This window comes from Melospiza georgiana, chromosome 3, assembly GCF_028018845.1.
Source record: "Melospiza georgiana isolate bMelGeo1 chromosome 3, bMelGeo1.pri, whole genome shotgun sequence".
Taxonomy (NCBI): Eukaryota; Metazoa; Chordata; class Aves; order Passeriformes; family Passerellidae; genus Melospiza; species Melospiza georgiana.
In genome coordinates this window covers 55,013,065-55,040,764 of record NC_080432.1, presented here as the reverse complement: position 1 = coordinate 55,040,764, position 27,700 = coordinate 55,013,065, and the positions used below count along the sequence as shown (strand labels likewise).

General features: G+C 37.4%; 1 protein-coding gene across 1 annotated transcript; it reads left to right on the top strand.

Annotated features, from left to right (window-relative positions):
* COG2 (component of oligomeric golgi complex 2) lies at positions 1-27,325 on the top strand. The gene is made up of 18 exons (XM_058021061.1): positions 1-92; positions 627-788; positions 1,518-1,583; positions 2,522-2,602; positions 3,204-3,307; positions 4,494-4,602; positions 6,322-6,501; positions 7,497-7,621; positions 8,896-9,022; positions 12,747-12,886; positions 15,954-16,015; positions 17,250-17,401; positions 19,059-19,259; positions 20,048-20,120; positions 21,255-21,397; positions 21,904-22,043; positions 25,126-25,306; positions 26,891-27,325. Exons 1-18 carry the CDS (start codon positions 24-26, stop codon positions 26,990-26,992), a joined length of 2,217 nt encoding a protein of 738 aa, XP_057877044.1. The 5' UTR covers positions 1-23; the 3' UTR covers positions 26,993-27,325.
* The last annotated feature ends 375 nt before the right edge of the window (positions 27,326-27,700 follow it).

The following is a 27,700-nucleotide window of genomic DNA, read 5'->3' as shown; positions in this document are numbered from 1 at the left end:
CCGAGGGGCGGTGCGGGCGCTGCATGGAGGGCAGGATGAGCCTGCCGCGGGGCCCCGAGAACCTTTGCTTCGACAAGGACGAGTTCATGAAGGTGCGCGGGGATCGGGGCTCGTGGAGGGGCGAGGGGCCTCCTGGGGAAGGGGGTGGCGGGTTCCAGCGGGAGAGCGCGGCCCGGAGCCTTGGTGGGGATTTTACAGCTCCGCCAGGGCCCTTCCCGGGCCGGGCTGCGAGGTGCGCCGGGGGTGTCCCTGACCGGGGAGCCGGGATCCGGCCGTGTCCGGGTAGGGCCGGGCTCCGAGACTGACGGGAGTGAGAGGCCTCGCTGCTTGCAGAGAGTAGAGCAGTTCTCGGTACTGAATTTCCACTCTTGGCTGTTGTTTCGTGGTTTGGTTGTTTGGTTTTTTTTTTAAGTCTCCTGTATTTCGGGGAGCTCGTCATTGGCTATTCAGCCCCACGACACTCTGTGCTTTTCAGCCTAAAAACAGAGAGTTTAGCTAGTGCGTTAAGAAGCTTTTTTCCCCTAGGGCTTTAGTTTGGTCAACTCACAGGCATATGGAGTACTTTATTTTGGGTGTGTTCCCTGTGTGAACTGTTTACTTACATCCTTCTCTGTTTCCTGTTTCAGGCGGATTTTGATGTTGATCACTTTGTGTCAGACTGCAGGAAACGTGTGCAATTGGAAGAGCTCCGAGAGGATCTGGAGCTCTATTACAAACTCCTTAAAACTGCTATGGTAGAACTCATAAATAAGGACTATGCAGATTTTGTTAATCTCTCAACAAATCTCGTAAGTGTTACTGGTTGTACCTTGTAGTTCAGGCTTAGTGTGGTTCAGTGGGATTTTTATTTTTCATATGAAAAGTATATGGCTTTTATTTTGTCATTTTATGATTTAAGGCATCTTAAATTGATGTCTCTAAGACCTGCACTGAGACGCCATTCCTGTAGAGCTTACAGAATTGCTGTACAGAGTTGCTGTTGGCCTGTAGTAAGTGTTTTAGATGTATGCATTTTGTCTTTTAAAGCTGATTTGTTAGGGAGTTAAAACTCAGGGCAAACTTTGTTTCAAACTGTCAGCACTTTTAAAATTGAAGGAAATAAATTATTAAAATAGAATAGCAATGATAAAAGTAAGTCTGTTTTGAAGGATTCTTTTAGGAATCTTTAAACTTTTTGTATATCAGAGTAGCTTAAAAAATCCCCAACTTTATGTCTGAAAATTGTAATTGTTCCAATTATACAGATTCTCAGACTGAGACTTAACATACTTCTGAGAAGAAAAATTTCCATGGGAGGAAATTTTGTTTACCTTTTGGCTTTGTGTGAAAGCAGTTGTACATCTTCATGCTTGTATTTGAGATAACATATTTTTGCATTGAATTAAAACCTGGAAATTATAAAGGAAGTTATGTTTTCTCACTTCACTTTCAGTATCTGTAAAATGATAGGCTTTGTCAGTAATTCACATATGAACTTATCAAAAAAGTAATAAATGTGTTTGTGGTAATTTCTTTAGGTTGGCATGGACAAGGCTCTCAATCAGCTGTCAGTACCTTTGGGACAATTAAGGGAAGAAGTTATGGTATGTTCAAAACAGCCGTTGTCAACAGCTTGGTCAACTTCAGCTTGCTCTCCTGTGATGTACAGAATGTCTTCTATTCAAGTACAGAGTGTCTTCTATTCAAGTTAATATTTGTTCCAATAAGCTTTTCTTTGAAGACTGATGACTTAGATTGCTAGTAGGAGAAGCATGGTGTTTTCAGGCACTTGTATTGTAGTAAATTTAGGTTTCCTACAGTGCATTTCAAGCAAGAGATAAAGAGTTTCTAAAACTTGACAAGTGAATAGACTCTTGCAAGACAAGTCTATGGATATATCTTGAAGCTGTTTTAATATTTGAGTAACTTAAAGATGGTAGAAAATTCAGATGCAGCACAGTCCCTTTATGGACTTTCTTTCCTTAGTGTGTGGTTTAACCATAAAACATCACCCTTTTGAAGGTGGAGCTTATTCTGGCTCCTCCACAGTGACTTGGTATTTATAGGAAGGGCCAATTTTTGATCATCTTGGCAGCCAGTTCAAAGGGATGCTTGCTGCCTAAATGTGCCTCCAAAATATCACGCCCTTTGTGTCTAACAGAAAACAGGGTCAGCTATCATAGAGAAATCCTTATTGCATGAAAAATATTATTTAAAACTGATTTATAACTTCAGTTGCAAGACATAAAAACATAGTGGGTTGATTGCCTGTTGAGGCAAAGGTCATTTGTTCTCTCTAATGTAATAAAACAATGGTTATGGTGGAAATAATTACATTTGATTTGCAATGGCAATACCTAAGAAGCAGGTTCTACTTTCAGTTATTTAGTTGTATTTATGGCTTTTTCACTTGATATTGTGTAGCTTTTATTAGTCCCATGATCTTATTAATCTGTGTCTTAAGTTTAGATTTATTTTTTTTTAGGTTTTTTTGACCCTTAAATGGGAAGCAGGCTTTACATACTGACTTTTTCTCTCACAGAGTCTCAAGTCATGTGTCAGCGAAGGAATTCAAGCAGTAGACGACCGAATGACTAAACAAGAAGACATCAGAAGAAAAAAGGTACAGCAGATAGTACTATCTTCAGAAGATCATCCTTAGGATAACTTTGATCTTGCCATTAACCCAGAGAAAATGAAATTAGGAAAGTTCTATGCTGTCTAGATGCACACTGTGCAGGATTTTGTACTTGTAATATGTAGTGAAATTTTGGTTGACAAACTTCATATTTTACAGTGTCTAGTGGGTCATAAATCTTTGCTTTACTGTAGTTGCCCAAAACATATGTTTGGTTTAGTTGGATTTTTTTTTTTCTTTTGTAACAGTTGCTCCTGTTTCTAACTGCAGTAGCATATAAACTTACTTATTATGAATGGAATTGAAGTACAACTGTTTAATTTTTATGGGAAGGAGACACACAAAGCTTTGAAAAACATCAGGGATAGGAACAACTGTCCTACATCTGTGACAAACATTTATTTGTGGTGTTTTATGGACATATGTGAGCAATACTTCAACTGAGACATGACTCAAGTGTTAAGATAAAGGGAGAAAACTTTAACCAGAAAAAAACCAAAGAACTAAGAAACCATCTAAAATGTTTTCTTTAGGTGATGTCAGTTGGTATTGGGGTTGGACATGAAAAATCTTTCTTTAATTGCAGATGTGTGTCCTGAGACTTATTCATGTTATTCAGTCTGTGGAGAAAATTGAGAAGATTCTACATTCCCAAGGCACTAAAGAATTGTCCTCTTTAGAAGGAAACAGGTAAAAAAATTGTAATGTTCGGTTTTGTTTGTAGTTGATGGGGCTAACTTAATTTCATGGTGTTGTTGAAGGTGAATTTACAAGCAGTATGGTGTATCTTTAGAAATGTAACTCTGATGGACTAAATTATTGGAATTTTAGTATTTTCTTTGTTTTAGTCTTCTGCAAGCCAGTCATTCACAGAACGTGTAACTCAGACTCCAAACTTCCAAATTGCTCATGGTGCTTTCAGTAAGCAAGCTTTGTGAAGCTAGTGTGCAGTTATTTTATTTCACTTTATTTTATTAGAAGTCACTAATCCTCTCATGTCTGAAATACTCTCTATAGTTTATTCCAATGTCATTTGTAAGTGAAACAAAATAGTTTTTCTTGTTTTCCCTGCCTATGTGTGAAAGGACTGCTGCAAGAATAGCTAAATGCAGACAAGGCAAACCTAGTACAAGGAAGGTTTGTGACAAATTCCAGTCAAACCTCTTCCTCTGCCTTTGCTGAGGATTGCAGGATGTTGTTCAGCCAATTTTGGAACTGATGTACCAGTCATGCACTTGAAAGGCTTGACTGGGATGCAAGTACAATTTAAGCTGGAGGGAAGACACAGTGTGAGACTGTCTCTTCAGCTCAGTGTGCTGGATCACATGATTGATAGTGGGGGTAGGTGTCCCAGAAAGTAGGTTGATACCTAGAGGGACAAAAGCAGATGTTTTCAGTCAGGTGAGGCACTTTGCAGAATTAAGTTTGCAGTTAAGATCATTCTTGAACAACTGAAAATTCGGCTCATATTGGGATCGTGTGGGCTTGAGAAGGGCAGGACTGTTTCTCTAGAGATAACTATCATTAGTTTTACTATATGATAGAGTAAGAAAGAAACAAATCTGGATGGTGAAGGTCACCTGGTGCAGTTGCTGAGCTCTCTTAAGACTGACTTTTCGTGTGATAATAGAGCTTATGTTCCTCTCGGCTTCTGCTTCACCCACTTCATGTTAGAGCTGCAAAACAGCACTAATCATGTAGCATGCTCCAGATCATTATTGCTTGATTGCAATCATTATAGTAGTACCTATCAGAATTCAAAATACTGAAATTACAAAAAATTGAGGGTGAGCTCTGTCCATCTGATACAGATGAGAGGGAGTTGGTTTGAAAGGATCTAACTGTGTATTCTCATTTTGTATCTTCTCTCTTCTAGTCCACTTGTAACTGGACAAGTTTTAGAGAGAATTGCCACAGAATTTAATCAACTACAATTTCATGCAGTACAAAGCAAAGGAATGCCCCTTTTAGACAAAGTGAGACCAGTAAGTATTATATGACTCTTAACACTTGCACAGTCAAGCAAAACCAGTATAATTGGAAGACAAATGCCTGTTTCCACAGAGTTTTATTGAATTAATTCATGGAGAAAAATGGGTTTCATGAGGTCATTTTTATCAGTTGACTAGAACTATTTCTTTTTCCGAGGATTTATACCCTGTTTGCTTACTTCTTTAGAATTAATTACTGAGAGTAACAGTGGGAAATATGACAGATGTTTTTGTCAGCCTAATGTATCTTGCAGTTCGTCTGCTGACTGATACTGAGGCCTCGTTCTAGAGATTAATGTTTGCTTTGTTAGCTGCTGTGTACAGACCAGAACATAAATGGAATGTGCCTACATAGCAGCTGGCTTGAATATATTCAAGTTTGTCTTCTCATGAAATTATGCTAGCCATTACCAATCTCCCAGCATGCTCTTTTACCTGCTGTAAAAGACTAAGTGATGTTTTGGTGGGACTTTTTTCTTCTATTCATTCAGTGGGGAGAGGGAAAAAATGAAAACTTGTGCTAAAAGAAAGCTGTGAATGTAGAGATGGGGTAATGCTTTAAGCTGATTCTCATGAGGGTGTCATTCTTAATGGCTTTCAAGCTGTTGAGGTAGTTCAGAGTTCCAGTTTGTACCTCTGCCTGTTGGCAATGCAAACTTGTTTCAGCTCCAAATATCCATGGGATCATTTTGTTACATGGACAGTTTACAAGACTCCTCTGGCCACTGAGTTGGATATCTAACTTGGATACTAGCAGCAGTGAGCATGAGCAGCAGAGTAGTGTATGGGTTGGGAGAACATTTGTCACGTGGCTTCCTTAATGGTGTTTGTCAGGACTTGTGTCCTGTACCTGTTGTTGCTAAGGCTCATCAGAATGTAGCTTTCATGACTAGTCAGCAGTTGGGTTCCTGACTTTGCATGTTCAGTAAAAATTGTATGAATCATTTTAGGATGGATGGACACAATACAGCATGTAAAAAGAGAGAGAAGAAATTTTACTGGCTATATTCATAGTTCAACTCCGACTGCTTTAATGTGTGTTGCTGATCTTCCTTCAAATGCAGAGTTATAGGGCCAGGAGTATATCTGCAGGTAGTGTAGCAATGGACTCACTGCTACACTAGTCAGATCTAGTGGAAAAGATGTCATGGGAGATCAGGAAAAATGGTTTGCAAAAAGGAGAATACGTGTAGACTGAAGAAGCTGTTTGGCAGAAGCCAGAAGGAATCTAATTTCATTGGTGTTTGCTAGTGTCACTCAGTGTCATTGGTTTGTGGTAATTTGACAAGTAGTGCTGGGTAGACACTGTCTGTTTAGTCTCTGACAGTGAGGGATAAATGCTACAATTGTTATCCCTGGTCACTTACTGTAAATCTTTTGTTTATTGTCACATACTGGTTCAGTTGAACAAAGAGCAATCAGTAACTTATTTCCTCAGGATAAAGCAGACCTGATATAAATTACCATGGAACTTACAACACATAGAACATAGTAATTGCCTTTAACTTTATTATAATAAATCCTGTCTTATATAGCATCAGTAGCCAATTAAGTTTGTGTTAATGGTCATTGAACACTGTCAGTTATCAAATTTTTGTACTTTTCAAGTAAGGCTGGAAAGCTGAGTTAGGCACATCTGGATGAATTTACTTCAGCAATGATGACAGGCTTTGATTTTGGCTTTTTCTGACCGTATTTTCTTTGTCTTTGTAGCGAATTGCTGGAATAACAGCCATGTTGCAGCAGTCTCTGGAAGGGCTGCTCTTGGAAGGCCTTCAAACGTCAAATGTTGACATAATACGCCACTGTCTGCGCACTTACGCAACAATTGACAAAACACGAGATGCAGAGGCATTAGTTGGCCAAGTGCTTGTAAAACCTTATGTAGATGAGGTAAGATAACATTAAAAAAATTCCATTTGTTTTCCAAACATGCTTATTTTTCCTGTGAACCTCCAGCTTTTGTTAGCAGCTTCAAAATATCTTTGTGGAGAGAACAGGATAACTGAGCTGCAGCAAAATGTCAGTTTGGTTGTTGTTGCTATTTAAGAAGAAAAGGATGGAGGAATTCTCTTACTTGCCTGTCACCAATTTCAAGTTATATCCAGGGTGGATTCTTTTTCTTACCTCTATTTTTCTTCGGCTAAAGAATCAAAAAACCAAACCTCTCCCATTTAGGACAGGTTTCCATTGGGTGTCTGCTACGTGCTGTAACAGCTGCTACAGCATGGGACATGTCACTTTCCCCTCAGTTTTCTGAGGCTCTGTTCTTTCATCACTTCTGCACCATTCCACTTGTTTTTGTAGCAAGAGGCAAACGTGTTCAGACATTGGAAGAATACCAAGAAACAAGCTGTTGTTCTTTTCCTACTGTCTTCTCTTTATGGCAGAGATTATCCCTTTTCACTGAGTATGAGGCACTGTCCAGACAAGCTGATTTGCTAGCTGCTAGCAGTGTCACAGAAGATGCTTTGCTTTGGCTTGCCTGTATTTGGGATTGGACCAACCACAACATCTGGAAGGAGTTTTTACTTTATTCTGAGTTTGATTAGCTTTTATCAGTTCCCTCTTTAACTTGACAGACTGATTCAGGTGACAGTAATGTGGCAGTGGGTTGGCAGCCAGACATAGTGGCTCACATTTAAAAGAAAGGATCTCCTTCCCAGTTTTGGGCCAGTCTTGTCAGTTAAGAGTGCTGCTTTAAAGGAAGTAATAATTCAGGCTGGCAAGTTATACTTGGAAAATATAATGAAAAAAAAAAGTAATATAAGTAATACACTGACTATCCCGGTATTTGAGGTTATAGTGTTAAGAGTTTTGTGAGTCTTGCATTACAGCATATTTTATATTCACTTTTCTGGGCGTTTAACACTGAGCTGTTCTGGCAGGTGATGGTGGAGCAGTATGTGCAATCCCACCCTAATGGCCTCCAGGCTATGTACAATAGGCTGTTGGAGTTTGTTCCTCATCATTGCCGCCTCCTGCGGGAAGTAACAGGGGGAGCAATTTCCAGGTGAGTATCTTGGGCTTCTCAGCTGCACTGAAGTCACAACAAGTATCATATGCATTGAAATCCTTTGCATTATCAGCTTTCATGCACTAATGACTTATCTGGCCTTTCCTGAAAATTCGAGTCAAGTTTGATTTGTACCTCACACCTCTGTTACTCAAAACAAAACAGTGAGCAGACTTTCCTGGTGCTGCAGCCTAGACCTTCAGAGGAGGCAAAGACAATCCTGTATTGCAGTAGTAGAAGTGAGTTCTGTGCATAATACAATGTGTCAGATAACTTGGGTTTTGAACCCATTAAATATGATTGTACATTTCATCCAAGGAGAAGAGCATAATAAAGCTATTAAAATATAAGTTCAGAAGTTATTGAGCTACTGCACATCAGAAAAGTGGGAATGGTCCTCAGAGGTTTGACTGATTTGTTGCATATAGCAAAACTACAGGTTTAATTTATTTGTGCTTCCACTGTGTTCTCAAAAAGTGCTTAATTCCTTATGCAATTAAATTACCTGTTTTTCAAGCTTAAATAATTCAGGTCTACTAAATTGAATCCATTTATTCATCTCTTTTCAGGATGGTTAATATAGCAGACTGCTGTAATTAGCAGAACTATGGACATAGCCCCTAGGGACTGCAGGATTACTTTTCTAATTAGTCATCCATTGCTGAGCTTTTTATGGCTCCTAAGTTTTACTAACATTTTAATTCTTTCAATCCCTCAGCAAGTTTTAATCGTTCTTCTTAATAATGGAATGTTTCTACTTTGTAGTGTGGTGTACTAAATTGGAATAGAATGCTATTATCTCTTCTGCTCTCAATTTTTAAGTTTCCAAAATCAAGGTAACTTTTGATCTTTTGATCAAACACAATATGTATAAATATTGGAACAATTAGGAAGAAGTTCTCTTTTTCATTGCATTAGTCACATTATTCCTACTTGGTAGGTCTTGGAAGTTTGGAGCTATTAAAACTTGAACTATACCTAGGATTTCTCAGCTGAAATGTACTAATTTTCCAGTACACACTCGCAAAATATGTAGCTGATTATTTTTAAAACACTTTGAGAGTTACAAAAAAGCACCTTTGATTTGATAAGAGTGTGGAATCGGATTAGGAATCTTCAAAGGAAGAACAGTTTAGAGAATCACTATAAATATGTAAAAAAAATTCATTGCATTTTGTCTAGTGCAGTGCATCTATTTTTTAGTGATTCCTGCCTCCAAATAGAAGCTTAGTGGTAAAATATAACCATGGAATAACTGCAATTTTTTTCAGTGAAAAAGCAGATATTGTTCCTGGATATGATTTCTTGGTGAACTCAGTGTGGCCAGAAATAGTACGTGGTTTGGAAGAGAAATTACCATCACTTTTTAACCCTGGAAACCCAGATGTGTTTCATGAGGTAATTAATTTCCATTTTTTCCATTTCTAATTTCTGTGACAGACACAAGAATTGAAAGAGTCATGTTCTCTAGCTTCTCCCCCCCTGCTGCTTTTGTGTAAATTCATGTTGTTGCATGGCTTGGAAGAGGAGGTTATCTCAAACCACTTGGTTCAATTTTCATAGGAATTAATTCTCCCCTCAAGTTTGTTAGGAGAGCTCATACAGAAGTTATTGGATACCATTCAGCAGATGAAATTGTTTTTATTTTGGGAGTAGAATTGCAATGTTATTGAAGATGGGAGTGGATGACTCCAGTGTTCACTCAAGTCTAGAACTGCTGTATAGCAGGAGCTGGTAATTAATATTAATTAAATATCTGGGTTGCAACTTATTTTTTACTATGGGAAGATTAAAAAAATTCTTTGTTTTGCTTGCTTGTTTTAGCTTTTGCTCTCTTGCAGTACTGCATATTATGTTGTGATTATAAACACAAGTCAACTAAAACCTGAAAATATTTGGCAGCACCATCAGGTTTAGAAAACAGAGATAGTATTTCTCTGATATCACAAGCTTACATTAAATAATGAATTTAAAGTACTTGTCACTCTTGTATTTTCTTCATTGGTAGTGCTGCTCTGTCTCTAAAACATCATCTTTTACTAATGGTGAAATAGATTTCTTGGTCTAGTATGAAGATCTTCTCTGGCAGCGCTTTACTTGTGACTTGTGTGTTGCAAGTCGAAAATAGGAACTCTCTGCTTTTCCTCATGTCCTGCCTGCTTTGTGTTTAAACATGATTACTGAAAAAATTGGAGTTTTTCCCCCTGGCAGTTTGACTTGTGTTTAGTGTGAAACATTTTATTTTCAAGATAGAGATGGGAGGCAGTGGTAAATTGTCTGAAGGAAGGCACTGTTGGCATATCAGGACAGATGACTTGAGGAAATGCTGGCTTGCAAGTGGAGGTTGATAAGGCATGTGATTCTTCATGTCTTCCTGAAAAACTGCTTTTACTAAACACTTAAATATTTTTTCTTGGAGTTTAAGATCTCCTTTGTACAGATAGATTGAACAAGTGAAGGCAGATAGGCATGACTGAGAGTGTTTGCAGTGCTGTCTCTGAAGAAGAAGCAAATGACATGGATGTTGAAGAAAGCTGTGGTAGTGCCACGCAAGTGACACTGTAATGTGTTCCTCCTCCCACATGAGAATTCTTAGTTTACCATGAAGTTTTAGTCACTCTTCCAGCTTTCACCTTATGCCTACATACTGCAGATTGTGAGCCTTGTTGGGCCTTTGCTGTACTGTGCTCCATGATGTACAGGAGTGTATTGTGTCTTCAGAAAAGCTGGGTTTGCTTAAAAGGCCTGTCTTATGTTACACTGATACTGGCCAACAAAGGTGTTTGCTTTATTTATAAAACACCAAATAATCAAAAAAAACCCAGTAAAAACCCAGCATCCAACCATGACTTCCAGGTAAATCACATAGTAAGTCTAAAGTACTTTCCAGACTGCTTTTGACTACTTAAGGAACTCATAGTCATTAAAATCATTAAAATCATTACAATATTTTACTTGAAAATCAATACAAAGTTGAAATGCCAAGTGTAAAAATGCTATTACACCTATCTAAAGACTAATAGTTCTGAATTGAGAGGGAGGAAAAAGCCTTTAAAATTGTTTTGCTCTGATGATGAGCCAAGTAATGCTACACAAATTTTAGACAATAATCTTTTGTCTCCATTTTCTAGGTTGATAGAAATGCAGAACAAGTTTTTTTCTCCATGTGTATTTTCATATATACCTATAGGTTTAATGCTGTGTTTTCTGTTCAGGGGTTTTTAGGTGTAGAGGAGAGAGGGGGATTGAAAGATTTGTTTGAAATCCTTTAAAAATCAGACTGGCAACGTTAAGTATGTTAAAATAAGCGTTTGTGCGACATGGCTTTTTAAAATAGTTTCAGGTTGATGTGCCTTTCTTTGAGTTAGATGTGTAGTTTTATGGGTATTTAAAAGAATACTTCTTTTATCCTAAACATTCATTTAAGTTTAGATTTCTCTGTTTGAGAATTGTTCCCTTTTGGTTCCCAATTTTACTTTTCTTAAATAAATCTGCAGTCAACAATCCAGTCCTAGAAGCTGAAATAGGAACCAATCTTGCAGTTAGTTCCCTCTCCTGGATATAATGTTTTCAATATTGAGATAAATGTCTCTTGAGGTGCCGTCTATTTTGAAATTGATTGGTCTCTACAGAGTGTTTGGTTTATATCTCTGACTTACACTTAGGGGTAGCAGAGCATTAACAGCTTGTTTGCCTTTTTACAGTGCTGGGTTCATTATCTAAGAAAGGAGGCCTGAAAGAGAAATAATCTGTCATTCAGTCTGGGTCTAACTCCCATACCTTTTATGGGTTCATTGTGTTATAGATAAAACGAGGTTAGGAGAAAAGTAGTCACTTAAAAGCTTTTGGATGCATTTTTCAGGATATTATCTTGTCACTGAAACTACCACATCACAAGAAAGGGATTCTGTAGTTATACCTTTAACAGAAAGTTATGAACTTACTGAGATACCCAATACTGAGGGCATCCCTGTGGCAGTTCATGTCCTTTGTTCACAGGAGAGTTTTTGAGAGCAGGCCCTCTAAGCAGCAACACAGGGGATTCTGATAACATTTTACTGCTTCACAAGAGGCAAAATCACCTGGCTCCTGTAGTGAGTGCTCTGGATTGTGGATTGAACCCTAACCCTGCAGTGAAGTCAGAAGCACTGAGAGATTGTCTGGACTATTTCATTAATTCAATATTGGATTTATGAGAATATATGATAAGTTTTATGGCTGTTTCCTAATTTTTTTTAATAGAAGAAACTTGCACAGAAACCAAACTAGCTTTCAGTTCATAGAATTTTAACTGCAGTTGTGTTTTGGTTATAAGTTTATTTACGTAAGTTTCATGGTCTGTTAGCAAGGTCTATTTTGTATGAAATAACATTTTTTGTACTGTTTTACTTCTGGCTTTCATCAAGTATTTGACTTTCTGCTTTGTGCATGATTTAATTTAATATTTCATTATTTTCAGTGTTCTCATACTATTGAGACCAAATCCACAGTATATTTGGGGATTAATGTATTTTTTTTTTGCTTGTAACCAACTTAATACTATTCATAAACTTACTAGAAGTATACACTGGATGAAGTTAGTTTATCTGAAATTTTTTTAAGTTCTTCTGCATTTTTTGATATTTACAAAACATTTTTAGGGAAACAGCTCTAAAAATTCTTATAGTACAGCTCCTGTGTAACAGACAAAAATATTGTGCTTCCATTCTCATGTGCAGTTGGCTTTGTGTTCTTCTGAGTTTCATTCCTGATTGTTTCTCCTTGTTGTGTAGTTTTATCTGCTGCACCTGACTCTGTTAGTATTGTGCAGCACCACCCCAGTGACTGAGCTCACAAATAGTTATGAATCTCTGATCAGTTCTGCTTGATCAGCATGCTTGGACAGTTTTATTGTTTTTAGAAGTGTCCTTACCATAAAGTAACACTTTGAAGTTAATTTGGTTTTGGTGTCTGCAGTCCGGGCTTTTAGCCTTGTGTGATTAGGTGATGAGGGGCAGTGTCAGCCTATCCTGACCCTTGAGCTTAGTTGTAGCATCATACAGGTGTTCTGCTGAATGGGTGGTGGCCTTCCTTGTTTGCTGGGAGCCTGTGTGTGAGCAGAGTGCTCCTTCTCTTCCTGCAGAGATACACCACCAGTATGGATTTCGTACGGAAATTCGAACGGCAGTGTGGCTCCCAGGCCAGCGTGAAGCGCTTGAGAGCTCATCCCTCTTACCACAGCTTTAACAACAAATGGAATCTGCCTGTCTATTTTCAAATAAGGTTGGCATGCATTTCTTTGTTCACTCTTAAGGTCACACCTCCCCATTGTTCAAAGTCTGACTTGTCAACAAATCATATGCAAATCAAATTAAGAATTTAATTATGTCAAGTAACTTTTATATATCTTTCAACAATTCAGCAACAAAATCACATAACTACTCTTCAGTATGTACTGTGTTGTTACACCAGATTTGATAAGCTACTCATAAGACTTTCAGGAACAGATCTAAATAAGTCTTGAATTCTTGTTTCAAATTATTTTTCTCCAGTGTCCCTGAAACTATGCTGTATGTTGAATGCTACTTATGCAAATCCAGAGGAATACTTACTGTGAATAAAGAAATCTTTTTTCTTAGATGTATAGAACTAAAGGACTTGAGAACTTTCAGCTTTTCCAGACCTAGCTATGTTTCTGACATTCTTTATGTCTCACAGGATGTACTCCTTAAATTGTATCATTGCCTTCCCAAAGATTTTCCTCCTAGTCCCTGTTCCTGAGGAGCTGAGTAGTAACTTCTGGAATATTTTAGTAGCAGGTCTGATGTATCTATAATGTTTTCTTTTACAGACCTTGCAGCTAGAAAAGAACAGAGTGAGCCAAGTCCTTTTTAAATTCTAGTAATGTTAGAATTTTAATGAACAAAATAGAATACAAAACTGTATTTTTAGAAAGGGTAGTCTGCATGTCTGATTGTAGGGCTGGAGAGCAACCCTGCAGGCAAGGCATTGATGAAGTCTGCTATCACCCAGCTATGCCATGTGTAATCTCTCTTGGTCCAAAGCCTGAGAGCCTCTTAAAAAAAAAAAAAAAAACCAAATAAACAAAAAGTGGAATTTCCAAAAGAGGGGGAAGAGAAATTGATGTTTATTTTTAACCTGTGTCACTTTAGTGGCCTTTTTGGTTGCACAATTCTGTAATTGGCAATAACACTACCACAGTCACATTTATACAGTTTCTTTAATCCAGGGGGAATATACCCTTGTGCTGAAAAATTTCATCCAGGAATCTTATGAGTGGTAGAGTTAATATAAGTGACAAGAACATGGGGCTGGGAGCTGGGTCTTAATATTTTGGTGGTTCGTGGTGTTTTGTAAAACTGTAGTCCCAACATCTGATACCCTGATTTGTTCTTTTGCTTACATATCTGTTCCTGCAGTTGTGTAGTGAACTGATAAGGACCTGTTACTCAGAAAAAAAATGACTGATTTTCAACTCCTGTCAATTTCCCCAAACCACTTAACTGTACAAATATTCATGCTGGCCCAAGGGAAGGGGCAGGAGTATTCACTACATAGTGATGCACAGACTGAAAGTGTCTGTGGAACTGCAGCCATTATGAACCTTTTAACAGAAATGTATCATTAATTGCCCTTTTGCTTCAAGTCCAACTTTTCTAGTAGGAGACCAATTGATCAAACTTTGATAATCTTGCTCATAAAATTGAAATGGAGCTTCAGCATATTTCTCTTCAAAAATGTTTGCCATTAGGTATTCTGAGCTCTGATTGATTAAAACACTTTTAAATATAATTTTCCTTTAATCCAAGATTACTGTAAGACTAAATAGTGTACTATTTTGTGAAATGTTTGGATAACAGCAGCTGATTTATCTTAAATGGTAGTGTGCCTTTATATTGGAATCTAACTTTGGAAGTACCCATGAACTCTTCAGTGTGTGAAGAGTAATAATTGTGAAAATAATACAACATATTAATTATATATATCAGGAAAACTTTCTCTGGATGTGTGTTAATATCCTTTAAGTCATACAAGATTTTGATTGAACTGTTATCTCACACTTCAGCATTTATAGTTAAGATTGTTTGGTGTTTTCTTTTTTCAATTACAGAAATTTCCCAGAAAAATCAGCCATTACTAAAGCCTTTAGAAATGATCCTTTGAGGAGCATATGGATGTTCAGGCATTTCTTCTGTAACAGTGCTGGCAAAACAGCACCAGTAACTCTTTCCCTGTGTCATTCTTTCAGTTGTGTCAATACAGCTGATTGTGCCCTACACTGGGGAAATGATTTCCTATGTAAGACATACTCAGCAAAAATTACATTGTCATTAAAAACCTTATTCTGTTCTCTAATCCTTTTCACCAAAAGACTTAAAGACACTGCTCTGTTGATGGAAGCAGGGCATGGGCAGACCTGAGGCTTTGAAGCCATTTCACAAATGTGTTTAGTTGCTAAACATCCATCCTAGTGCATTAGGAGTTTGAGCAAAAAAAACTAGGTGGGCTCCTGTCCTGATCTGGAAATGATAGTTAAGAGACTTTAAGAGAAACCCTACAGGTTTGTAATTACTAAGTTTGAAGATTTACAGACTTACTATGATGCACATAAAAGCAAAAAAGAGGAAACTAGTTACAACAGAACTTTATACAGGGAAGCTTAAATTGATGCAAGGATGGAAAAGTATCAGAGGTTTTAATAACCTGCTGTTATACCTAGAAAATTTTGGAGATGTCATTTTGGTTTGGGTTGTTGGTTTTTTTTTTTTTTTTTTGCTTTGAATGGTGATTTTTTTAAAAAAATGGTATTTTTAAATGGGAATTAAACAAAAAAAAAAAAACCAAAACAGGTGTCCTTGAGGAACTATTGATTTTTATTAGGTACAGAATTGTTTGCAGAACCTTATGTTACTGCTCATTAACAAACATGTAGAAATCTGGAGCTCCAGTATCATGTGACATACCTGAAGGTTAAAGAAGGTCAGTTTGATTGCTTATAGTTTAAAAACAGTAACAAAACAAAAAATTTTCCTCCTCAAAAAGCTGAGGACTTGTCACTCTGTGAGCTATCATTTTGATGATAGTTGTGGTTTGCAACCACTTTAGTAATATCCTAAAGTATAAGCTTTGTAGGTGCCTGTAAAATGTCAAAGGTTCTCTTTCAAGTGTTTGAATGCTGGTGTTAAGTTGGGCAAAAATAACCCCGGGTTTAAAATCTGTGTATGTCCATTGATAGCACATAGAAATAATACTGAAGTAAACATTGAAAAATGTTTAGGCATCAATTTAAACAATGAATTGTGATATTCAAATTTTTTCTTTCTCATAGATTCAGAGAAATAGCAGGGGCCTTAGAAGAAGCACTTTCAGATACACTAGAGGAAGCACCAGGTAAACTTTTATTGCAAAAAATATGTATTGTAAAGGAATCAGTTGTATAAATAGCAGTGATCAGTCTGTCTCCTGAGTATTCAGTAACATGCATCCCGTGGTTCACATGAGCTTCCTTATTTCTGATTGACTGTTCAAACAGTATAAAACATTGTTACAGAGATGGCAATGTGAGAATTCTGATCAGTGATGACTTTGCTTACTAAAAACCCCTCTTTAGCAGCTGGCATTGACATACTTATGGAAGCACCCCTCAGTGCAAGAAGGAGTTGTTAGCATTTGACATCTTCTAAATGACAACAAAAAGGCTGTGCTGTGTTATTTGGGCATATTTTTCTTAATGTTGTAGCAATGTATAGCACTGTGTAAAAATGGCTGTCTGTTGGCAGCATTTAGGCTTGCTGTCATTCATAGTGCTGGTGTCTGCTCCAAAAATACACATTGATTTATGAGGAGGTATACACAAGAGGAATAGCCTGATACATGCATTAGAAGCATATTGTAATCAGAAGAACTAATTTCAGCTAACAGAGTGAATACTTATGAAGAAGGTATCTATGGGCCATCTAAATGTCTGTATGTGTGTATGTTTGCCCTCTGAAGCAAACCAGGAGAAAAAAAATCCTAATTGAGACAAAATATGTATAAATCTTACCACTTCACTGTGTAGGCCTGGAACTTGCAGACACGTTCCTTGTCTTTCTAATTGTATTCTCTAAAATGTTAGAACTACTTAAAATGCTTTAAATGTAAAACTGTGTAAACTGCTTAAAAAGTATTTTGTTTAAATATGGACATTTGTACAGTATTGAAAATAAATATTTATAGCAAATATCTCATGTAACTGGGAGAGGAGCAATAGTTTAGTGGAAAGGGAGTATTATGTTATGGCTGGCAGGAATATCTAATGTAACTTCTTCAAAAGACTGCCAGAAATTATTTTGGAAATGTTATTTCCTGAAGTGGATTATTTGGCCAAGCTGTTTCTGCCTTTATTGCAGGCAAATGCCCATTTCTTGCTTTTGCCTGCACAGCTACAGCAAGACTTTGGTGGAATTTGAAATCTAAAGCATTGAGGAGATAGTTTTTTAAGTTTATTTCAGGAAATGCTTAATGCGTTTCTATCTGATGATTGAATCTTTTAGGAAAGATCTCGGGTAATGCAGTTACACTGATGTTGCATCTTTTAAAAACATTCTTGGGAACTTGACCTTTGTTGCCTGATCGTTTCTAGCTGGGAGCTCCTTCTGTCTCTTGGCCACCCACATGGTGTGGGCGAGTCTTGTGAAGTGCTGGTCGGATCAGATGTTTGTGCCGCTGTTAGCGCACCGCCTGTGGAAGCTCAGCCTGCAGATCTTGGCTCGCTACTCCGTGTTCATCAGCGAGGTGAGAGAGTGGCCTGCTGTGAGGGGCTGGTGGTGGGGTGTGTCCCTCAAAAAGAGACTCTTTGAAGCAAAATACATGACTTCTTTTTAAGAGTTTTGTGAATATAGTGGTTTTTAACCTTCAAGCAGTTAATGAGTTTGGCTTATAAAAAGTATCACTGCAAAATACGTGATTAGTCACAAATATCAGTACTGTTGCAGTGCTGCTGTCTGCTGCTTTGGTGGTTGCCAAAGCTGTACTTCATACTGCTCAATTCTGTCTCTGCCACTGAAACAAGAAGCCAAAATGTTAGTTCTCTTCTGTTTGTTTGTTGTTGATTGAGTGAAGTTATGAAACAGAGCCAGGTATTGTAAATAAAAGGCGACTCCAGCAAAGGGGAGAGAGAGTGATGCATCTGACTTCATCATCAGAAGGCTAATGAGTTACTTTATTATACTCTACTATGTACATCGTATCTAAACTGAATCTGCCTTGCGCTCTCTCTTGCTCACGACTGCACAGACTGCACTCTGATTCTCTCGTGACTGTCCCGTGACTGTCCCAGCACACACACACTTCTTGGCCCTGATAGGCCAAGGGAACAAAACATCCTCACTTTGAGTAAACAATCTCCATATTGCATTCTACTTTAGCACAACACAGGCACAGCAAGCAAGATAAGAATTGTGTTTTCCTTCTTCTCCGCTTGTCTCACAGCTTCTTTCTGTTCAGAGGGCTTGTGAATACCACAGCCAGGAAAAAAATAACCCTGCAAATAAGGAGTGATATAATTTAGATCAGTTTTTTAGTATTGAGAATGCAAAGCCAAAGTTTCCTGGGCAGCTGACTCAGCATCAATGATCACTGCTTTTGAGCAGAGAAAATGTGCTTTGCTCTTGTACTGCCTGCTCCCAGCTGTACAAGTGAGCCCCTGTTTCTTGTGCCATAGAGAGACAGTACAATAGAATAACTGGGATTTGAAGAGATTTCTGGAAGTCATTTGGTCCCAATTCCTACTCAAAATAGGACCAGCTTATATAAGGTTGTGCAGAGCCTCTTAAGTTGAATTTTGTCTCTCCAAAGATGATAATTGCACTCTTTCCTGGGAGCCCTGGTCCAATGATTGATTGCTTTTTCCTCCTATGTGGTCAGAATTTCTCTTAGCACAGTACATATCCATTGCCTATTACTCTCTCACTGTACCTCAGAGATCAATCTGATTCTGTCTTCTTTGTACATGCCCCTTCAGTAGTTGAAGACAGCAGAAAGATCTCCATTTATAATTTCTTTTGTGACTCAGTGACTTAGTTCTCTCAGCTAAATCAGCTCATGCAAAGTACTGATAAGTAGCAGAGTTAAAGCAGAGTAGTCAGGGGAAGCACTTGCCTGACAGCGGAGAGCTTGAGGAGGTGGGAGGAAGGAGCTGTTTGACAGCAGGACTGGACTGCCCTCTCTTAACCTTAGACAAACTTGTTCTAAATCACCCAACTTTGTAGTGCACTCAAATTTTTTTAACATTTACTTTTTGCATATTTTAGTAATGGTATTCGGTAATATCCCTTGAAAGTATGGCATTCTAATGCTGAAGGCTTACAAGTCTTTTATGTACTGTTTCAGTTTGTCCAGCTTTAACTGCCTTCACTATTGCTGGGGTTCACACTTCAATCTGATGTTTCAGGTTTCTGTAAGGCCCATTTCCAGTGAAAATACAAAGGAGAGCAAAAAACCTGTGCCAGTTGGTAAAAAGGAATCTTCTTTAAGCCTCAACCCCAGTGAGGACCAAGGAAATGGATCTTCTGCAGAAAGTGTGCCATTGTCTTCTATATCTAGTACTCAGCTGATATATGTTGCTGCAGATCTGGACAAACTGCAGGATCGGGTTTGTGCTTTTGACTTTACTTAGAAAGAATCTTCATCATTGTTTCTGGCATCTTGTAAGAGCATTAAATTGTTTAAAATAATGTACCATAATTATTTTTTAATCTTAAATGCCATAACTTGGGGTGTCTGATAACTGAAATTCATAGTCTACTCTGTGTTTATTTGGAATGGCAGATTATGGGCAAACCACTTCAGGTATTTAAATTCTTTTTATCAGTAGCTGCTGGGCTTAATTCCTAAAATAATATCTTTCTGAAGTTTTTTGGTGTGAAGTGCCACTCTGCCAATCTTACCTTTTCTAGTGAAGTCTCTGCTGCAGCTTGGAGTGTGGTGCAACATTCAGCTTTAATGTGTTTAAGTGTTCGCTGGTTTTAGTCTTTGAGGTTGGAAAAGGTTTTATCATCATGATTATACTTGATTAATGATCCAGAATCTTGAGGAGAGATGTATGTTGTTAATTGTCTCCCAGTAGGGATGATTCCTATGTATTTATTTTCAGTAAGGGTGAATTTTCTGTAATTTGTGAAGTTGTAAATTGCAGGAGGTTTTGTTAATTCTAAAATATTTCCTCTGAGTACAATAATAAGGTAGAGGATTTAGTGTGTGATCCTAAATTCCTGTGCATATTGTGAAGTTTAGTATTGATTGAACAGAGATGCAGTAAAACCGTAGAAATTGAGGGTGTTTTGTGATGCAATTCAAACTTACAGGATGTAGGAGAAGGAGTTAAAATTTTTATAACATGTTTTTTATATATCTCTCTCAGTTTTGGGTTGTTTTTTTCAGATTCCGGACATCTTAGACATGATTAAACCAAAGCTTGAAATGATTGGCTTCAAGAATATGTCTTGCATTGCAGGTAAAGCTGAGAGGCTCCTTCTCCTTTCTCCCAAATCCCCTCTGCCAAAAAAATGAAATCAACTTTTACAGTTTCATTATTTAGGGTGAAAATACTTAATGAAATTTGCCTTCTGTTTAAATTGTTAAATAGAAACAATCTTGAACAGATCTATTGAGTCTAGAAATTGCTTAACAGTTAAAATTAAATGAGTCTAAAGTACTTTTAGGATTTTTCTCCAGAAAGTGGGGACTCTATCCTAGAAGATTCATATCATCAAACTTCTGAAATAATTGGGGAAGAACACAAAAGGAGAGGCTTTCCATTATCCAGTAGAAACTAAAATATTTTTCTAAAATGACTGTTCTCTTTTAGGCCTGATGGGTCATTTGAGGCAGAGGGTTATCAAAGTATCATAGTTAAATATCTTAACTTCAGAGAGTAGAAGCAATTCAGTATTTTATTCTCCTTTTTTCTTTCTGGGTTTTTGGTTTGGGTTAGTTTGGTTTTTGGCTTTGTCTCTTTGGTTCATTTGTTTGGTTGTTTTTGTTTTTTTTTTTTTGTCTGATCATTTTTATGTGAAATATGGAGTTTGATTTTAATTTAATAATTAAAGCGAGACATGCATGAGTGAACTAGTGAACTAGTCCCTGTCTGCAAGCAGAGCCAGGAGTTCTGCATCATGAATTCTGCTGATATCTAAATCAGCACTACTGGTAGATGTCCAAGTCTATTAGAGATTTAGGAGCTTCTGCACATCCGCTGCTCAGTAGATGGTCTGTAACCAATCACAGCTTTGAGTTGAACATATTCCAGTAATTCTCTAGGGAATTTAGAGAGGATTTCACAGTTTCTTTGGAAGGTCAGAGCCTTTTGATTCAAGCCCTTGCCTCATTGGTAATACTGGAAAAACTTTGAACCTGAAGAATGTCACTTTACTCCACTTGTCTTTCCTTGCCTCTGTCTGTGTTTCTGGCTGAGGAATGGTTGGTGTTACTGGCAGTGTTTTATAAGTGGCTGGTGTGTATTTATTTGGTAAGCATATCCTGTACTTGACACCAGACAGTGAGTGGGATTAGGAAGCCGAGGGGATTCACATAACTTGTGTTTGGGCAGGGTAGCTCAGTTTAAACTTCAGCATTTTGACTTTAATAGGAGCCTTGGAAGATTCAAAGACTTCTCTCTCAGCCTGTGTGCCTACCTTGAATAACAGGATCATCCAGGATCTCAGTGAGTCCTCCTTTGCATACCTGAAGAGTGCACTGGAAGTTCCAAGATTATATAGGAGAACCAACAAGGTCAGTACTGCTTGCAAATGAAAAACTAAATCTCAGAAGGGCTTGTGCTGAGATTATTGAGTTCTTTGAGCCTGTCCATATCTGCTTGAGAGAGCCCATGACAGTGTCTTCAGCCTAGTGAAGTATAGTACAAAGCTGTAGGTATTTTAACAAAAGTGTAATAGTCTGTTTTGGGCACTGAGTCTGCTCAGCTTTGTCTGGAATCAGTAAGAGCAGAAAGAGCATTCAGGATCATACCCTGGTAATAGGAATGGTTTGACACATGCATCTCTGAAAAAGCCTTGGGCATTTGGAACCTTGTTCTGTATTATATTGGATAATTTTGTGATGGTGTCTTCCATGTGTATAAGGATCTCTTCATTGACTTGTCCTGAATGGTTTATGTATCTCTTTGCTTTAGGTACAAGATTAGCATTTTTTACGTGTGCTAGAATTGGGTGTTGATGCTTTGAGTAAGTAAATGACTGGTTCCTTCTTCCCCAACTTGTTTCCCTGTCATCTGCCAGGAGGTGCCAACTAAAGCCTCACCTTATGTTGACAGTGCTCTTAAGCCCTTCTACCGACTGCAGAATGACTACAGAGACACCTTGAAGCAGCCCATGATTCATCAGTGGTTGGAAGGGGCTCTCTCTGACAGCACACAGAAGTAAGAAAAACATACAGAACATTACTTGCCTTAGTTAAAAACTCCAATGTCTATGGAAGAGGCACAGGAAAAAAACAAAATGCTATGAATTAACACAACTGTAAAGAAAATCAAAATGCAGCACTCTTTAGGTGGGAAATATTTCCTTTGATTTGCTCTCATATTGCATGTTCAGCAGATGAAAAGCTGGGCAGGGAATCCAAAAACCTGATTCCTGCTCAGATCTGTGCAAACCATGATGAGGTGGATAGGATGTTTGAAAATTTGGTTAGTTCTGGGAATGCAGCAGTGAAATAAAGATGTGCAGAATTGATGTAAGACCTTAAACCCATTACTTTCAATGAAAGTTGCTAACCTTGTTACTTTCAATGAACAGTGGTTGAATTCTCAAGAATTTGAGTTCTACTGTCCTTTGTCTTTAATGTATGCTATGATTATCCAGTTTTTTAGTGATTTTAAAAAAAAGCTTTGGGCTTTTTAAACTGCTGAAGAGCTAGTTGTTCACAATTTTAATAAGGCAGTCATAAAGTAATACTTTCTTTAGCAGATCTTCTGTTTCCTAGTTAGCATCTTGAGGACTTTTGAACATGTGTAGTAGTTGTACATATGCATTAGTTTCCTTAGTGGCTTTTTTTTTCCATCAGTCTAGCTGTATTTTAAATTCTTACTGCTGTATTTTAAATTTTTACTGAGTGGGAATTTTGCATTTTGTGAGGTCTCCCGGTTAAAGCATGTAACATGAGACAGCAATACTTAGTTTTGTTTGAAAGTTCTGCCAGAAAATTTCACAGGACACCTCCTACTTTTTGTGTTGTCAACAATTTGCCCTTGCTGTTAGCTATATTTTTTTTATCTCTAACCTTGCCTAAAACTAAAGAGTCACCTTAGTCTATTTGGATGGGTTTTTTTTTTCCTTTTCCCATATTTATAGCTATGCTTTGGTTGGTTCTCTTTGACCTTTCTGACCATAGATGATAACACCAGAAGAATCCATGCAGGTTAAAGTATAATGTGTGCTTTCTGTCTGTCCTTACATGGTTTTTCCCAATAATCCTTTGCATATTATATTGTCTGTTGGCTGCTGTTGAGCATAGATTGATTTTTTTTTTTCCCCTGAGATTTAACCTGATAGTAATACTGCAGTTTTAAACCATAGTCAGAACAGGAATTTTTTCTTATCCTTTGCTTCCTTATGCCTCTCTGCTCTTCCTCTTCTGGTACTTTTCAGAACAGACATAAAATTGTAAGACAATTTTACACTTTCACCAACCATCCTCAAAATTTTTCGTAAGTATTTTGGACAGGGCTAAGCTTAGGTTGATCTTGACTGCACTGGCCATTGTAATTTTGCACAAAACCTGTTTTTTCAAGCTTGGTGTCTTTTTACCAGTTTTTAGTGCATGGAAAAAACCTTATTGTTATTTGTTAAGTAACATTGCTGAAGAACTGCAAAGATTCCTGGAATCTCAATCCACTCAAGGTTATTGAGCTAAAATATCTTGGGGTGAATTCTTGTCTGTCTCTTTTATCTGTGTGCCTGGTTAATCTTGCTTTTAAAGCTTAAGTGAATCTGGTGACACCATGCAGAGTAGCTGTTACATAGTTCCTTGGACCCAACCAGAACTTTTTTGCCCCCCAAAAAGCAGTTCTTCACTTTCCAAAAGGTTAAACATGATGGTAGTGGTTAATCACCAGTAAGACTGGCAGGTTCATTTCTTAATTCCTTAGAATTTTCTGTCAAATTCTGTTTGCAAGTTTACTATTTTCATAATTTTGTTCTAAAATATCCTCATTGGCAAGCGACAGGTCAAAGAAACTGAATTTCTTACACGGAGGAGTATTGTAGTTTATTTATTGAGAATACAAATGCAAATAATTTCTTGCTGTGATAATACATTCTTATATATTCACATCCAAATGAAAAAACAGAAAAGAGCATAAACTAGTTAAAAATCACTGGGGACTGAATTTGCTTAAATGGCAGAAGGATTTAGGAGTACAACAGAAGTAGGAATTAATCACAAGTGAGTGGGACTAGGAAATACCAAGATATGAGAAGAGGACACGACTGACTTTTACTGGAATACTTCTACTTTTCATAGAATGCTGTCATGAAACAAGTTTCCATGGCACTGGCAAGCACTTTTTCTTTAGCCATCCCTATCTAATTACTTTTTGTAAAAAGCTTTTCTGCTTTTTGTTGCCTTCTTGTTTAAAATCATGAGGAAGATTGTTTCAACTCTTAATTCTTACAGTAATATTTTTCATAGGCTTTTGGAAAGTTAGGTATTTTAGCAAATTACAGAACATAGCTCAATCTGGTCATTTCTCTGATGGATCTTTTAATTTCCCATTGTTGCTCTGTTTTCCCTTCTTATTGTTAGCTCACTGTCCTGGGCATCTGTTAATTTGTATGATATGCTCTTTCCACTGAGGCATGGGGTTTCAGTCCATAAGACTTTTTGAACTTTTGTTGAGTAGATCTCTGATTCTGTGCTTTCTTTAATGTTGATTCTTTCTTTGTGGGCAGCGGTGTTTTATTTTATCTCTACCACTTCTAAATTAGGGTTAGGGTTCTTCTCACTTTTCCTGCCAGCTTCCTGAGACTCCTGTTTAAATCAGTTTCTTCATTTTAAACTGACTGGTGTGCCTGTATGTGCTGTCATACACACTTTTATAACTTGCCAAAAAATATGTGGGTTTTGGTCTGTCAGGCTGTTATTCCTGTCCTGACTATAAAATTGAGTGTTGTCAGTAGTCTATTGATTGTAAAGAGAGGCTGATTTTGACTGTTTAAAATTGAGCAGTTGCATTCCTTGGTCACGATTGAGTACAGACATCTTGAACAAGTCAAAATTGTTGTGATGAGGAGTCTTCAAGACTAAATAGTAATCTTCAGATTAACCTCTGGAACAAATGATGGAGATACTGGTCAATTGGTAATGCTAATCAGTAGCTGCTTTGCAAGGGAAGCCATTCCTTCTGGCATTGTTCAGCAGGGCCAGTGATGTACTTCTGTGTATGAAGTAGGCTCTTCTGTAAAGTGGAATTTTTTCTTTCTCATTAACCTTCCTTAATTCAGGTATTATGAAACTGTATCTGATGTGCTCAGTTCTGTTAAGAAAATGGAAGAGAGTCTAAAAAGGTTGAAGCAAGCAAGAAGAACTGCAACTTCAAACCCTGTTGGTACAAATGGGGGCATGAGTGATGACAACAAAATCCGACTCCAGCTGGCCTTAGACATTGAGTATTTTGGAGAACAAGTAAGTTATGACAAACGAGTTTCTTCTTATTATTAATAGTTTTGGAAGGGAGATGGAAAAGAAAAGGGAACCTTGACTCCAGTTTTGGTCTTGAAAGCTTTGCTGGTGTGGGTTTGGGTTTTTGTTTTGTGTTTTCTCATTTGTATAAAGGAGATTATTTCAGACCTTGGTGGTTATAGATACTGCTTCAGCAATGCATACTTTCCTATCCTTTCTTGTACAAATGCAAATCTTATATTTCTTACTACTTAAAATTCAAGTACTGCTCAGTGCTTGGAAGCATTAAGGAGAAACACTGTCTTTACAGATGAGAGGGCAGGGACCTGACTTAGGTGTGATAGAAACTTCTTTATGGCCCTTCTTTTGTTTGCCTTCTGTCTTCTGCCTTAACTTTCTGCATGGTCAGGGTCTGTTCCCAAGAGCTGTGAGGATGTCAGCCTGATTTGTTGTGCTGCATAACTGTAACTGATTCTCAGTGCTGAATACGAAATTTTAAATAGCAAAACAGAAAATATTCCAAGAAATGTATGAAGTAGCTACATTAAATTGTATAAACATACTGTTTTGTACTCCTTTATTTCTAAAAATCATATCTATTCCAACTCTGGTATTCTATCATAGATATTCCAGCTAAGAGTGTATATCATTATGCCAGGAATTGTCTGATCTTGTTTGTGAGCTGATACTGCTGATGCATTCTAGCAGGTAGATTAAGTCTGCCTGTGTGTGAGCAGCTGCTTTTCTCAGATATGAGACTAATCACAATTGGGTGGAACTGTGGAGATCTTACTAACAAAAACTATTATTTGTCAGCTTTTGCCTGGGGTTGAGCTGTTGTTCTTTTCCATGACTGCAGCGTGATTTTAAGCTGAACTGGGAGAGATTTTTCATACTCATTTGGAGATGTTTTGGTCCATGTGACTATTACAAAGAGGTCCAGCAGCAAACACCTTTTCAGAATCACTTCATTATGGTTTTAGTTAGATCCAGATTTTTCTGCTTCACTGCACTCTTAGTTTTTTCATGGCCATATTTTTCTTATTGTCAGAACAAGAGATTTCCTGGCTAAGAAATTACTTGCAGCAACCTCTAATTGTAGAGTTGTTTTTGTCTCCCAGGAAGTTCCAGGCTAGAACCATAGGCTTTTGCAGCCTATTGAAATGCTTTCACCATCATGCTGTTGGCTCTTCTTGGATGTATTCACGTTGATCTTTAAAGTATTGCCCAGAAACTTCATTAGGAGTGGGAAAAAAAAAAAAAGAATCAGTTGAAATCAATGCATTAAAACCAACTGCAGCCAAGTTTCTCTTTCTAATTGCTTCACTGGGAAACTTCCAGCTGGCTTTAGTTACAAGTTGCCTAGAAGATGGTGAAATATTTCCCTGCAAGACACTTCTGTAACCAGAGAGACTTAACTGAGCAAAGTTGGATGCAAATATTTACAGTTTGCACTATATGCAGTTGTGTTTTTTGCCACATGTCAGTACAGGAGAAAACATAGGCTTCACTAAGTATTTTAAGTAGAATAATTATTGGGTTTTCAGTGTTTTAAAGAAAATTAATGGGTTTTCTGTATCTTTTTAGATCCGAAAGATGGGACTGGAAACAAGCAGCATAAAAAGCTTTTCAGCCCTTGCAGAGCTGGTTCTAACTGCCAAGGATCAAGCTACAATGGAACCATCCTAGACGTTTTTGAAAGCATGTGATTGAAGAGAAACAAGGTCCCTAAAAGAGAGAGAGAGAGAACTCTGCTTTGTTTTACCAAATAAATAGCAATTAAGTGCTTCCTAAAGTATCTCAAGCAGCAAATCAGTGTATCTTCTGCCTTGATGAACTTGCTTCACCAAAAGACTAAGACTTTATCAGTTATCCATTATATGGAAAGCAATCGAAGTTCTAAACGTTCTACTATAGAATAAAAGTAGAAGAAAATGTTTTTCTTATTTTTGTTGTACAACTTGAAATGTACAAGAACAAAGTTCTATGTTGAAAATTATATGTAATAAATTGTCTTCCTAACGTTTGATGTGCCATATGTTTTTGAATCAAATGTATTGGTTGATGGCTGTGTTACAACCCGCTCCAGAGGCAAAGTAACTGAGGTTCTTGTTAACTGAACCTGTGATCAGAGTGGAAGGACACTGAGTGACCAGAGTTTATATATCTATATATACACTTAGAGCTGTATCTATCTATCTATCTGGTTTATTTTAGAGCAGTTTGGTTGCAGTGAAGGAAAGGTATGTAGCCGTTTTGATGATTGTGTATAGAAATTGAACAATATGAAAGTAATACCATTTAATATGTAACTATATCATTTAATATAAAAGATATCATTTAAGAATATATATAAGGAAAAGAAAGAAAAAGTGTATGAGTACATAGTAGAGATGA

Coding starts and splice junctions, on each gene's coding strand:
- COG2 (XM_058021061.1), top strand. CDS start 24: ATGGAGGGCAGGATGAGCCTGCCGCGGGGCCCCGAGAACCTTTGCTTC. Junction 12,887..15,953: donor CCTGTCTATTTTCAAATAAG/GTTGGCATGCAT, acceptor TCTTTCTCATAG/ATTCAGAGAAATAGCAGGGG. Junction 22,044..25,125: donor CTCTCTGACAGCACACAGAA/GTAAGAAAAACA, acceptor TCCTTAATTCAG/GTATTATGAAACTGTATCTG.